The sequence below is a fragment of the Lynx rufus genome, unplaced genomic scaffold (genome assembly GCF_022079265.1).
Source record: "Lynx rufus isolate CCGP_SWC_20201006 ecotype Redwood Valley unplaced genomic scaffold, mLynRuf1.p SCAF_11, whole genome shotgun sequence".
Classification (NCBI taxonomy): domain Eukaryota; kingdom Metazoa; phylum Chordata; class Mammalia; order Carnivora; family Felidae; genus Lynx; species Lynx rufus.
Window position 1 is genome coordinate 64,651,194 of NW_025814825.1, and position 14,136 is coordinate 64,665,329.

At 46.7% G+C, this 14,136-nt stretch overlaps 1 protein-coding gene across 3 annotated transcripts in view; it reads right to left on the reverse strand.

The window, feature by feature from the left end:
• MKI67 (marker of proliferation Ki-67) overlaps nucleotides 1–14,136 on the reverse strand; it is a 28,582-nt gene that overhangs the window by 13,979 nt on the left and 467 nt on the right. For 2 of the 3 annotated variants that reach the window (XM_047073612.1, XM_047073613.1), the window contains exons 2-10: nucleotides 13,881–14,060; nucleotides 10,956–11,034; nucleotides 10,726–10,841; nucleotides 8,414–8,480; nucleotides 5,213–5,258; nucleotides 3,648–4,718; nucleotides 1,986–2,155; nucleotides 243–561; nucleotides 37–155 (exon numbers count right to left, since the gene is read on the reverse strand). In XM_047073612.1, the coding sequence (XP_046929568.1) occupies nucleotides 37–155; nucleotides 243–561; nucleotides 1,986–2,155; nucleotides 3,648–4,718; nucleotides 5,213–5,258; nucleotides 8,414–8,480; nucleotides 10,726–10,841; nucleotides 10,956–11,034; nucleotides 13,881–13,972 (2,079 nt within the window). In that variant the 5' untranslated portion in view covers nucleotides 13,973–14,060. The remainder of the gene's footprint in view (nucleotides 1–36; nucleotides 156–242; nucleotides 562–1,985; nucleotides 2,156–3,647; nucleotides 4,719–5,212; nucleotides 5,259–8,413; nucleotides 8,481–10,725; nucleotides 10,842–10,955; nucleotides 11,035–13,880; nucleotides 14,061–14,136) is intronic. The other variant, XM_047073614.1, reaches the window with a different exon arrangement.

Genomic DNA, 14,136 nt, shown 5'->3' on the forward strand with positions numbered 1-14,136 from the left:
TTACCTCACAGCACGTGGCCAAGGAGCTGTTCATACCTTCGGAGTGTTCGCTTTTCTTGGCCTTTTGCTCAGCTGTCGCTGGGGGCCGTGTTTGACCGCTTTAGCCTGGGTCTGTTTGGCCCCGAGTTTCACTACGTCCGCCCACGACTTCGCCACTGTCAGAAGGAAAACGTGTTGAAAGGTTTCCGAAGCCCCGTGAGCGAGAAAACAGACCTTAAGACATCCACGAACACGACACTAACCGACTAAATTGGCTTCAGAAGCTCCGCTCCTTCTTTTGGAGTAAATCCTCTGCAAGATGTCATGCTGGCTCCGGTCGATGGAGGTTCTCTTTGAAAGCAAGCCACCGCTCTTCCTGCCTCCCCTCTTAGGAACATCCGTGTGATGAGATTTGCTGCCGCCGGAGACCGAGGACGCCTTGGGTGACCTGCGACGTGGGTCACGGGCACCTGGAGAAGTCCTGGTCGGATCACGAGCTGGAGATCCTGCGAACTGCGGTTGTGTGGTCACTTCCAAATGGAGTCCGGAAGAATCTTCTTTTCCCGATGGTTGAGGACGGTCCTGACGAGATTTAAGTGTTCATAAGATACCTTACCGCCAACACAGAGTCTCTGTAGTGGATGTGCAAACCCTGCCCAGTTAAAGAATTTTGGCTGTTTCAATCTGGAAGCACCAAAATGTTTCAAGCGCTGTCTGTCAAGTGGAAGGCAGAGATGGGAGTCTGTGCCCCTCATTTAAGAGAAAAAGGAAGGGGGGGTGGGGGGGGACAGCAAACCAGTCTTAAGTGAGGAGTGAGCATGCTCCGATCTGAATTGGAAAAGACACCACCTGTGGGCGTCTAATCCCCTTTGGTCTACGTGGAAGGAGGGCCGCTCATTTCTGGGAGCCAATAGAAAATCTAAAGGGAGCCACACATACCTTATACTCCTTTTGGTAGGAAAAGAAATGAAAGATTGCCCAGGCCCTCTGAGGGGGGTGAGCTGGGCGGCCATACCTTCCAGAGACCTAAACTCAGGAGGACAACACAGCCTAGCGTAGGTGATTACAAAGTTCTAAATAGCTGATGGTGGAAATCATGGGCGTGTTGCCACTCAAGGGTTTCCTTTTCACCTTATAATTCTTTTTTTTTTTTTAATTTTTTTTTTTAATTTTTTTTCAACGTTTATTTATTTTTGGGACAGAGAGAGACAGAGCATGAACGGGGGAGGGGCCGAGAGAGAGGGAGACACAGAATCAGAAACAGGCTCCAGGCTCCGAGCCATCAGCCCAGAGCCTGACGCGGGGCTCGAACTCACGGACCGCGAGATCGTGACCTGGCTGAAGTCGGACGCTTAACCGACTGCGCCACCCAGGCGCCCCTCACCTTATAATTCTAAAAGAAAACAAACAAACAAACAAACCACCTTACGGTTTGTGTCATGATGTCTTCAGATTCTTTCTAATCGGTAGTTTGTTTGTTTGTTTGTTTGTTTTTTAATGGTTATCTATTTATTTTTGAGGGAGAGACACGTCGTGAGCAGGGGAGGGACAGGGAGAGGGAGACACAGAATCCGAAGCAGGCTCCAGGCTCTGAGCTGTCAGCACAGAGCCCAACGTGGGGCTCCAACTCATGAAGCATGAGATCATGACCCGAGCCGAAGTCGGATGCTCAACCCACTGAGCCACCCAGGCGCCCCTCTGGTTGGTAGTTTTTACCGAACCCGCCCCCTCCCCCAGCCCAAGTGGTCTTCTGGAAGCAAGGCTGGCAGGAGGCCTCCGCCCGAAGAGGCCTTCACAGGCCTCCGCTGTGCTCAGCCACGTGAGAATCGGGGTTCCAAGCCCAGGGGTCCATTTTCCACCCTTCAGTGAGTGAGCCGTCCTTTACAATTTTTTGTCTTTACTACGTTTTTAGAAAGAAAAAGGTCTCCGTTGCCATTGTGCTGGCGTGGGGCGTTTGGAAAGGATGTGTCCTAGGCGGGAGTGAGAATACTGACCGTTGACCCTACCTTGATGATTTTCTTCAGGACAGGTGGAGTGTGGCTTACAAGTGACCTTCTGGGTGTTTCTCCTCTCTTGAGAGGTGTATTAGGAGGTAAGTTTTCATCAAATAACTCCGGCTTCAGACGACCACCAAAGGAGACCCGCCTTCTTTTCAGGGGTGTTCCCTCAGTCTTATCTGAAATAACGAATACAAACGTGGAGAAGGAATGGAAGATGTACGGACACCTAAGACGTGTTTCAAGTTGCTGTTAAAGACAAACCAATGGAAAAGCCCCCTTGAAAACTAACACCACAGCGTCTCATCCTTTTGTAACGCTCACGGAGCTGGAGCTCAGGAAAAGACCCAGGGACAAACTCACAAAGTGTCACGTCCCAACCGGACAGTACAAAGATCTCCTAGGAAAGGTTGAGAATGCCCACGTGGACAGAGCTTAATAAAGGGATTGGTGTGGGTGGGGCGGCTTTCACTTTGGAGCAGGGGAATGACAGGCACAGATGCTTCCGCGGTGACCGGATAGGGCTTTTTCCAAAGACACCTATGAACTCGGGCCTCGCCCAGGCCTACCTAGTGAGAAGTCGTGAACTTGAAAACTTCTCCAGGTGATTCGAATAGGCGATTCACGAGTCCCAACCCCACCGCACATCCCCATGAACCGGCACTCAACAAGAATCCCTTGTCTGAGTGATGCCCCCTTTCTGAGACTCATAAGGACACAGTGATGGATGCGTGCTGGTCTAATTGCAGAGAGGGGTGCACCTCGCATGAGGGACCGTCTGCAAAACAGAGCCCGGACGGTAAGCCTGCTACTTCAGAACACCCACAGAACCACCACCCCCCCTCCGAAAAGTATGGGAGAAAACCCAGGAGCTACTGAGCCCGCTCGGGGGTCACAGCCCTGCCGCTCGCTGGGTGACAGGAGGCCGTCAGTTTCCCGTTTTACAAAAGGGAAGCTGACAGGGATACCCGTCCCGGGGGCCCACCTGCTACCTGCATAGAGGATCAAAAGTGCCCATGTCTTTAAAACACCTACAACAGCTCCTGATACAGAAACCCGTGGGGATAGTCCAGTGGTTTATAATACAGCAGCAGCAACAACAACAACAACAACAACAACAAACTACTATTAGGAGACACGGAAAACAGAGTATAAGTACCTGAGAGACACCCAACAACAACAACAACAAACTACTATTAAGAGACACGGAAAACAGAGTATAAGTACCTGAGAGACACCCTCCCTGTATTCAAACATTCCCAAGGGACTTCCCTGGACTTAGTTTACAGGAGCAAACTCACAGGATACGAGTGCTTATAGTTCGGAACTCAAACGTTTCTGGAAAGCCATTATGCTTATTACTAGGCTTATTCTCCTTTCTATCTTCTTGTGGGTGGAACGGGAGAATCCAACACGTTTTTGGACCCCTGTAGGTCCCCGGCTGTGTTCGTCCCTGACAACCCGCCCTCCCTCCGGAGCCCCTGATTACAATCGTGCGCGTCTTCAGGACGAGTCTATGAGAGCAGACGGTGCATCTGGCTTTGTGCACATAGGCTCCCTGCCACGGTGAAATCACCACCGACGGAAGGGAGGTCTCATCGGTTCCTTTCTAGATACAAGGTATGAGCTATGGGGGGGGGGGGTGATAAATGCACAGTTAAGTAAACTTACTGATGGAGTCCCCAAAGTTGCTTGTATCAACTGAACTACGACCAGGTAACCCAGAGTGCATGCGCCCCACGGCGGCGCCCGCTTTCTCAGGCTGGTGGACGGAACTGTTTGGAATCTTCCTTTCAACTTGAACGGGCAACGGAGCTAAAATCGCGTGATTCTGAGTTTCTGATTCTGGCGTAAGAATGTCCACACTGGTAGGAATACTCCTCCTCCTTTTGGAAAAGAGGTTTTCTGGTGTATCTCCAAAATTATCAGCGTTTTCGACTTTAGCGGGTGTTTGGTTTCTGGCTAAGGACTTCCTAGGAGTAAACGTCTTGTTATCTGTCCTGAAGCCTTCCTTTTGATCCAAATTCACAGACGCGCTTCCGCCGGCGACCGTCATGTCTTCACGCTGACGTTTCCGCGAGGCCTGCGGGGAACGTTGTGCCAGGGTCTTGGTTGCTGTCATCTCCTCAGGAGGGACGATGGGACCCCTGGTCTCCTTGGGAGTCCCCCCAGCCTCCTCACCTTGTCTCCTGTCCTCGGTCTGGCTAATGCCTTGTTCTCCCAAAGCAGGATCTGCCTTCATTTGGGTGCTCCGACCTGACCTAGGTCTGGATTTAAGTGACCCTGGGACTTGTGTCCCGCCTTGTAAATCACCAGAACATTCCTTCTCTGGTGGGTGATGACTCCGCGTTCCTGATTTTTTACCGCTCTGTAGCACATCTCCTTTTTCTGATTTCACATCAAGCTCTTCCTTCATTGACTCGTAAAGCTTCTTAAAGGGAGATTCATTGTTTGCACCATTCTCCAGACCCCGCGTAGAGGGTAAAGGCTTCAGGTCTCCTTTACAGCTCGCTAACGTTATGCTGAAATCTTCCTTAGAATCCCTGCCTGTAGGATCTGTGGTATTTCTGGAGTTACCTCCAGCAAGTTCCAAGGGACGGACGACATTAGGCGTTCTGCTTGCAACCCGGTCCTCACAGCCACCAGAGACCGTGCCCGCTGCTTGGACATTCTTCAGAGGCCTTCCTGAAACACTGTCTTCAGAGGCTCTTGAACGGACATCGGAATCTTGAAGCTTCCCGTCTGGGTGATGAGTTATGAAATAAGAAACAGAAAGTTCAATCTCTCCTCAGTGATGAACACCTAAAGTATTCGAATTTTAAAAGCGTTTCAAATTGTCTTCTAATCTAGCTTTTCACTTAGCCTGCAAATTATTTAATGCCCAAAACGTGTAACAGAAGTATTCTGATGCTGGCGTTACGAGGCAAACAAATAGGTCACGTCAGCCTCCTGTAACCCATGTGAGGCATGGAATGCTGTTAATCTACTCAATTAAACCGGTAACCGAACGAGACCGCTTATACCTGGAGGCTCCAGTGAGCACGGTGCCCTCTAAGTCACTTGAGGAAAAAGTGAACTCAGATGTCTGCCTGTGTGCCATGGGAAGTAACACAACCTCCTAACTTTTGTGAAGCTGAATGCAGAACGCGGGCGTTCTTGCTGTCCCTTCCTCGCCGTAACGCTACGTGGAGAGCTGACCTTGAAGGATCCCAGGAGAAAACCACAAAACTACTAACCAGGGTCGGAAGAGAGGCTAGATCTTGAGACTCGATGCAGAGATTCCTGTGAATTGGCAAAATAAAAAACAGTGATGTAGGTGTCTTTTCAAACATGGGCAGTCATATTTATTAAAATATTCTTGCTAGGGAGGCTCTTCCCTACCAAACTGTCCTTATATGAATTTTAGAGACTTTCACCCAAGACGCTCAGGGGCAAGTGCTCGTAATACAAGTATTTCTTAGCTGATTTTAAAAATATATAATGATAGTATAAGAAACAAACTTGAGGGCGCTTGGGTGGCGCAGTCGGTTAAGCGTCCGACTTCAGCCAGGTCACGATCTTGCAGTCCGTGAGTTCGAGCCCCGCGTCGGGCTCTGGGCTGATGGCTCAGAGCCTGGAGCCTGTTTCTGATTCTGTGTCTCCCTCTCTCTCTGCCCCTCCCCCGTTCATGCTCTGTCTTTCTCTGTCCCAAAAATAAATAAACGTTGAAAAAAAAAATTAAAAAATAAAAAAAAAAAAGAAACAAACTTGAAGCTCAGAATTGTTTAAACTGGACGTCAGTTGAAGCGCCCGGGGGGCTCAGTCGGTGGAGCGTCCGACTTTGGCTTGGGTCATAATCTCCAGGTTTGTGAGTTCGAGGTCCGCGTCGGGCTCTGTGCTGACAGCTCAGAGCCTGGAGCGTGCTTCAGATTCTGAGCCTCCCTCTCTCTCTCTCTGCCCCTCCCTTGTTCACACTCTCTCTATCTCTAAAAAATAATCATTAAAAAAACATTAAAAAAGATAAATAAACTGAACCTCAGTTGAGTTTTGGGAAGTTCCTCAAACTTCTCTCTCATCCCCCCACGAGAGAGCCAAAGCTGCAATTAGACATTATCTGCCTGCAGCGTCTGTGAACCTACCAAGGGCACGGAATTATTGACTTAGTACTCAGCTTTGTCAGAAATAAGGTACAGGACCTGCTGGGGCCCCACTGGGCACGTGTGCTTTGGCTGGCAGGTGCACCCGAGAGCCGGGATGGTGAGGCCAAGGTGAAACCAGCACACCACAGGCGCTCACCCTCAGAGCACGACAATCAGATCCGGGCTCCTCCCTCCCCCGTCCCCCCAACTGCTGCCCTCACAATCTGTCAGAAAAAATTTTAAGGGGCAAGGAACAACCAAAGAATAACAATTATGCAAGATACAAAAGTTCAGTGTTGCTTCAAAGGAGGAAAAGTATCTCATCTGAGTTACTACAGAGGGGAAAAAAAAAAAATCACAAAATATATCCAAGGGCAAATACTTTAACTTTTTCCTTCAATCTGTTTCAGATTTCTTGGTATCTAACCCGCTGCTTCTCAAATTTGCCAAGTGAGGGATCCGTTTCTAATTTCCCATCTGAAGTTGGCCAACAGTCTTATGACCAAACAGGAAAAATAAATTAAAACTTAAAAATTATGTACAGGGGCGCCTGGGTGGCGCAGTCGGTTAAGCGTCCGACTTCAGCCAGGTCACGATCTCGCGGTCCGTGAGTTCGAGCCCCACGTCGGGCTCTGGGCTGATGGCTCGGAGCCTGGAGCCTGTTTCCGATTCTGTGTCTCCCTCTCTCTCTGCCCCTCCCCCGTTCATGCTCTGTCTCTCTCTGTCCCAAAAATGAATAAACGTTGAAAAAAAAAAAAAATTTAAAAAAAAAAATTATGTACAAAATACAGGCCCATTTTTGTACCATTATATTCCATAGCACAAAATCACTGCCCAACTGCTATCACATGTTCTCAGTATTTAGTTTCAGTACTGGCTTTAGCACAATCCCAACAATGAACAGTTCATAGACCTCTGAGACCTCTTATCAATGTTTTAAAAAGTTTATTTACTTATTTGAGAAAGACAGAGAGAGAGTGGGAGAGGGGCAGAGATAGGAGGAGAGAGAGAATCCCAAGCAGGCTCCACGCTGTCAGCGCAGAGCCCGATGGGGGCTCGAATCCACAAGCTGTGAGATCGTGACCTGAGCCAAAATCCGAGACCACTTGTCTAACCCAAAGTTCAGCGTTTTGGTTGGTTCCCTCACACCCACCAACCAAGTAGGTGGAAAACCTCAAAAGCTAGTTTTCCCCCAAAGCTGATGAGTGGCAACGTCAACATTAAGGTCACTGCTCTAGGGGGGGAAGCAGCACCTCGATCTTCGGTAGAGTGGCTTCCTGCTCATTTCGGGCACGGGTACTGACTTGTAAGCCAGAGAATCGCAACCCGCTCACAGGAGGCCAGCTTGGGTAGCTTCATAAAGAAGAGAAGTTCACGGGACACGTCCTACTAAAGCTCCAGGGATGGAGATAAGCCAAGCGTTCTGATACGCCAATACGTCTGTCACGTGACACCGTGCAGGACCCCTTTGGTACCCTGAGCTCCGATGTGATGATCTCAGGTACATAAAGATGGAGAAGAGCAGTGACCGGGAGACAACAAGAGCCGCTAGATAATGTCATCCCCAGATTTTAATTCCTTGCAATGGGCTGTCCTAACCAAAGGTCTGCAAGATCAGATCGTGAGATGCTAAAGGGGCCTTTTGGGCCAAAATGTTAGACTGACCTAGTCCATTCTTTGTGAATAAAAGAAGTACAGTTTTCAATTATTTCAATTTATGGGGTGTCTCGAGGGCTCAGTCGATTAAGCCTCCGACTTCGGCTCAGGTCATGATCTCGCGGTTTGTGAGTTCGAGCCCCACGTTGGGCTCTGGGCTGACAGCTCGGAGCCTGGAGCTTGCTTCGGATTCTGTGTCTCCCTCTCTCTCTCTCTCCTTCTCCCCTGCTCATACTCTCTGTCTCTCAAAAATAAATAAATGTTAAAAAAAATGAAATTATTTCGATTTATGGGGCTCCTGGGTCTGTCAGTTGGTTGAGTGTCCGACTCTTGATTTTGGTTCAGGTCATAATCCCAGGACCGTGGGATCCCAGCCCCGTGTGGGGCTAACACAGAGCATGGAGGCTGCTTAAGATTCTCTCTCCCTCCCTCTTCCCGTCTCCCCTGCTCGCACACTCTCTCTCAATAAATAAATATAAACAAACAAACAAACTCAAGTTTGTCTAAGTTCATCATATTTAAGATCTCAGTCACACCTTCCTTACAACTGGCCAGTCATCCTCACTTGTGAGACACCATTCATCAACGTGCACATTAATGATTTCATAGTATCGGTGCACAGGAATCAGAACTCAAAGTTGGATGCCACCCCTCGCTCATCACCTGTTTGCGTCTTTGTCCTGGGAATTCAGTTGACTTCCTTCTGTCCTCGTGACTTTCATTTTCGTACCTGAAGTGCACAGAAGGACAGACACATATTCAGATTCAAGATCTGTAACTGACGGTAAAACTTCCTTATCTGATTAATGTCCAAGGAGCGAGGAACAAACGTCAGGTTTGTTTTATTCATGGAAATAAACGTAGTTAGGAAAGATCTTAGGTCGCCTCAAATTTCTTTTGGAACGCTAACGTCATAGGTTGGGACCCAGGTTGATTTCTGAACACGGACGAGCCCGTGTGAGTACCTCCTATGTGAAAACCTACTGCATAGGATGGCCGATCGGATTTCCACTGGTTTGTATCCCTGGAAATCATCTGAGGACTTGGAAGGTCACCCAGGAAGCCCTGCGGCACCTGAGGCCTGAGTCACTTTGTGATGTTATTTACGGCAGGGTCACCACAGAGCCACCCTAGAACTTAGGGTCGCTGTGATCTCCTCAGTTTCCTGCTTACTGTATCTGTACCCGGGCAAAGACTGGCACATTTCTTAATATGTAGAGAGATTTAGCAACATACAAAGTCGTTCTATCAGACCTCAAGCATCCATTCACAGAACAACCTTTTATGGGCATACTGAACTTGGCCTCCAGGGGGCGGTCTGATCTGAAACAGCTGGGTGTCTGGAATTGCTTCTCATGGTAGTCGAGTTCTTGGTCAAGTGCCCCTTCCTAAGACCTTTTCCCCATTCTTTGTTGGAGGGATTTAATCATCCCAGTTAATCTCAGTCTGAACAGCACCTCATTTTGGGGAAGATGTTCTGGTCTCCACTCCACATCAAATACTTCCAAGCTAGAAGTCTGTTCGATAAACACGCCCTTTAAACATGGAGGCAAATTCAGAAAAAGCACGGGAAAGAAACAGCCAATGGAACAAACAGAAGATTATCTATTTGATACAAACGAAGGCAGGAAGGAAGGCAGCGTTCCCTTTGGCAGCGTGGATGAAAACCATGACCCCACCACGTGCTGCTTACAGGAGTCACGATGTATATCCCAAGGCACCCACAGAACGAACACAGAAGGATGAGCCATGCCAGCAGCAACCAGAAAAGAGGGGTCGCGCTAACATCAGACAAAATAGATTCTAAGATAAAAACTGTTCACAGAGACCAAGCATATTTTATAATGATAAAAGGATCAACCTATCAAGGAGATAAACCAATTATTAAAAAAAAAAGTGTACCCAACAGCTGGTTCCAGGAGACCATCTAAACCTGAAGGATTATGCAAAGCTGAAAGCAATGTACCAGAGAAAAATGATAAAATGCAGTCACTGATAACAAGCATCAGTGAAGGTACAGGATCTCTCAGAAAGATAAATGGCAGGGCTTCACCCACCAGGAGATAATTCTAAATTTAAACACACACACAGGAGAGCCTCAAAACACAGAGAGCAAAAACAGAAGAGCAAAAAAAAAAAAAAAAAAAAAAAAAAAAACAAACAAAACAAAAATACAACAACAACAACAAAGAAAAAAAAATCCTCAATGTGTGATTTCAACTAACCTACCTGAATAAGAATCAAGGGGGTGAATTACTATGATTCTACAGCCAGGAATTTGAGTCTAATGGATGCAAGTGGACAGAACACCGCACCCGAGCTGTACAACGCTCTCTAGGGCACCCCTGCCGTCTCTTTACATGGCTGTCCCTCTGAACACCTGCTTCCTCTTCAGTGTCCTAATCTCCTCTTCTTACAAGGACACCAGTCAGATTGAATTAGGACCCACCCTAAGGGCCTCGTTTTAACCTAATCACCTCTTTAAAGACCCTATCTCCGAATACGGTCATATTCTGGGTTGCTGGGGGTTAAGGCTCCAACATACGAATTTTGGAGGGACACAATTCAGCCCGTAACAGATGGAAATCACAAAGGCGCTCGCTTGGTGATAAGCCCATCTGGGCATCTTATCTTGTATCTTTCTCTAAGAGCGTCTTTTACTTTCAAATGAAAGAGAAACTGAAAACTGCGGCTTCACAACACTTGCAGCAAAATAAAACCCCTTGGGGATCTGGTCGCTCCTCTTTGGCCCAGTTAACTGCATTTGGATCCTCGAAGGGGATCACCCAAGTCCCCTGCGTCATCCCTTCTAGACTCTTGTGACTTTAGATGGAGAACCAGTGGTGAGCATGGCAGCCTCAGATGCTCTGACACTCACCAGCATTACAGAAAGATCACAGAAGTCTACAAGGCTAGTTCTGGTGCATCAGAAGTTCCATTTACGTGAGTCTGATTTGTTTGGACTTCTCACCTACCTGAAGGAACGGTCAACAACAGTGATCACATCTCCATGCTTTAGTTGTACAGGTCCATCAATGGTAGATCCATTGACTTGTGTTGGATTCGTGGAACTGAAATTAAACAGCTTTGCCTACAAGGTAGAAAAAAAAGGGGGGGGGAATAGGTAACTGACAAATGGGTAAGAAGTGAAATGAAAAGTTAAAAAAAAAAACAACAAAAAAACCGACTTTAAACACCCACTTACCTCCTGCCCATTGATTTCAATTTTGCAATGTTGTTTTGAGACTACAGGGAGCTGGATGCGAATGTCACATTCAATACCCCTTAATTGAAAAAAAATAAATAAATAAGATTTTTAAGCTCCTGCATTTTTTAAAAAAAAAATTACATTAACGTTTCAAAGTAAAACACCATTTGACCATATGTTTGATCCTTAAATGCAACAACAGAAAGGAATAAAAACTTGGGCAAGGTCCCTGAACTGTGCATTTTGCAAACAATTTGGACAAGTGGTATATAACCAACTATACTAAACCTTTAAAACTTCAAGTACTTAGAAATAATTATAAGGGAAAACAGTAGAATACAAAACTGGAATGCCTTTTACTGAAATACCTGCTTATAAGACCCAAATAAGAGAGCACTTTATAGCACAGTCTGGAGAACGGTGATGATTTTTAATACTCTGTGCTTTTTTTCTATAAAAAAAGGTTTATATGTGTTCATTTGTAATGTTATGTATGTTTAGAGGTTTAATCATCACGAGTGCTGTATTTTTTGCTAACACCTGTCTGTGCAGCTGTGCTTTACAAACAAAAAGCTTACAATTACATCAGCACCTATCTCGCGGTGTTGTTCAAGCAGTACATGAATTATACACGTCTGGCACACAGTAAAAGCCACGGACTCATGAGCTTTTCATGGTTTTAAAACTGCACTGTATTAACGGGCAGATTCAGAAGTCTTATTAAAACTACAAATGCAAACAACAAATACACATTATTAGATTCAACTTGTCTTCCCACACAAGGAACATGAACAGGGAGCACCAGGAGGGAGAATTTCCAAACCCACATAGAAACTAATCAAAACAAGTAAGTTTCCTTGGGTCTGGTGTCCCCGGTACTGAAAGTTTGAACAATTATACACTCTCTGCTCTGTTCTCAATATAATATTCTGGTGCTAAGAATATCTCTTTCTACCTATGGCATATGACCAAACACTTAGGAATGGGTTTGGGTTTTTTGTTTTTTTTTTTAACTTTATTTATTTATTTTGAGAACACGTGAGTGAGGGAGGGCCAGAGAGAGAGAGAGGAAGAGAGAGAATCTCAAGCAGGCCCTGCACTGTCAGAGCAGAGCCGATGCAGGGCTTGAACTCACAAATTGTGAGATCGTGACCTGAGTCGAAATCAAGAGTAGACATTTAACCGACTGGGCCACCCAGGCACCCATGAATGGGTTTGAAATGTCAAATCTTGCATAAAAAGATATTTAATCCCTTCTGTATAATAACCAGAGTGACTGACATCTGATACCAAAACGTGTATTCTTTTTCCTCTGAAAAGGAGCTAGAGCAACCCACTTTAAACTAAAGAGGAGAATTTGACTTTTAGGTATCTGAATATTCCAGCAAGAGAGAGAGACAGAAAGAGACACACACAGAGAGAGAGCCTATCTCGTTAGAACTGAGAATTTGTTTGGCTGGGAACCGCCAGCTAGCATCCCTGGTCGTTCTTGACCTCAGCACTGTTGCCCTTTGAGGCCAAATGATTCTTTATAGTAGAGCGTGTCCTGTAATCTGTGGACGCTATACCCTGTCCTCTGTTCACTGATGCCAGTGGCATGAGCTTCCCACACCGTGACATAGAAAAATGTCTCCAGGCCTTGCAAGAGGTCTCCTGCAGGGCAAAATAATCCTAGTCTGAGAACCACTGCGGCTTATGATTTCACATCCGGGCCACGCTTCTATTAGCTTCTATTAGACACAGAGTGCCAACTCTATGGATCACCTTTTACTTGCCAGACCCGTACTAGGCACGGAGTACATAATTACGAACTAGACAGTCCCTGTCCTGGGAGAGCTTAGGAGTGGGAGACACAACCAAAGCCTCCTCGCCCTGTGTAGCGTTAGGGAAGACAAGAGCAGTGTTCACCAAAGGCTTCTCTTTAGGTAACATTTAGATGATTATCAAGAAGGTGGAAAGGAATCCCTCACACAGGAAGATAAGAGGACATTCCAGTCGCGAAGGTCAAACTGGCTAAAAGCACACAGAGGAGCAAAAGCGTAGAATGTCCGTGGTGGGGTAGAACGTGGAAGAGGGCTGGTAGGACAGGACGGGGTGTGGGTCCCACTTCACAGGGCTCCACAGGGAGGGTGACCTATCGTTGATATAAGGAGTCACAGGTCAGAAAACGGGAGGGTGCCTGTTATACAGGGACCACAGTTATTTACCAACAACAACACAGGACAGCAACAGGCGAGAAAGAAGTTCTCAGATCACTAGCAAGACTTCTCCCAGCTTCATTTCCCCAACAAACCAAATTCGGAGGCTCTTTCCCTCATTTGCTCAGGAGGGTCCCCCACAGCCAAGGAACACCAAGTTTGGAGGGGTTTCAGATGAACATCCCTGGCCTTCTAAAGAATGCATGAAGTGAATCAGGATTTGAAGATAATCTACATCTTTCTCCATGTAAAGATTTTATCAAATCAATTTTATTTTTTTTTTAAAATTTTTTTTTTTCAACGTTTTATTTATTTTTGGGACAGAGAGAGACAGAGCATGAATGGGGGAGGGGCAGAGAGAGAGGGAGACACAGAATCGGAAACAGGCTCCAGGCTCTGAGCCATCAGCCCAGAGCCCGACGCGGGGCTCGAACTCACGGACCGCGAGATCGTGACCTGGCTGAAGTCGGACGCTTAACCGACTGCGCCACCCAGGCGCCCCTCAAATCAATTTTAAAATGTGTTCGATTAAAAAAAAAGTATATAAACATTGTCTTCAAAATCCTAGTTCCTAATAAACAACCATGAGAGGTTGACAACCGGTAGGAAAGTCACCAGCAAACTGGGGGCAGGAACCACTTCTCGGGTGTTTGCAGTCTGCTAATCTGTGATTAGGATATTAATGTCTTTTAAAGGAAATTGTCCACCCCTATGCAGGGCTCACCTTCCAAACAAGCAGGTGCTGAGGCTCAGTGGAAAGTGGGGGCCGTCCGCCCCGCTCCTTTTGATGGTAACAAGGCGTCCTGTAGGACCCATTTTCTAAACAAGATGTTGAGTGTAATCGGTATAGGAAGGTCAGGCATCAAAAGGTCTGCGGAAGCAAACTTGATGCAGGAACATGCCACTGAATAAAACAAAAACACGCGGAGGAGGTGGGGTGTTACTCTGAAAGCAAAGAGCTAGGAAGTCACTTGTGAGTG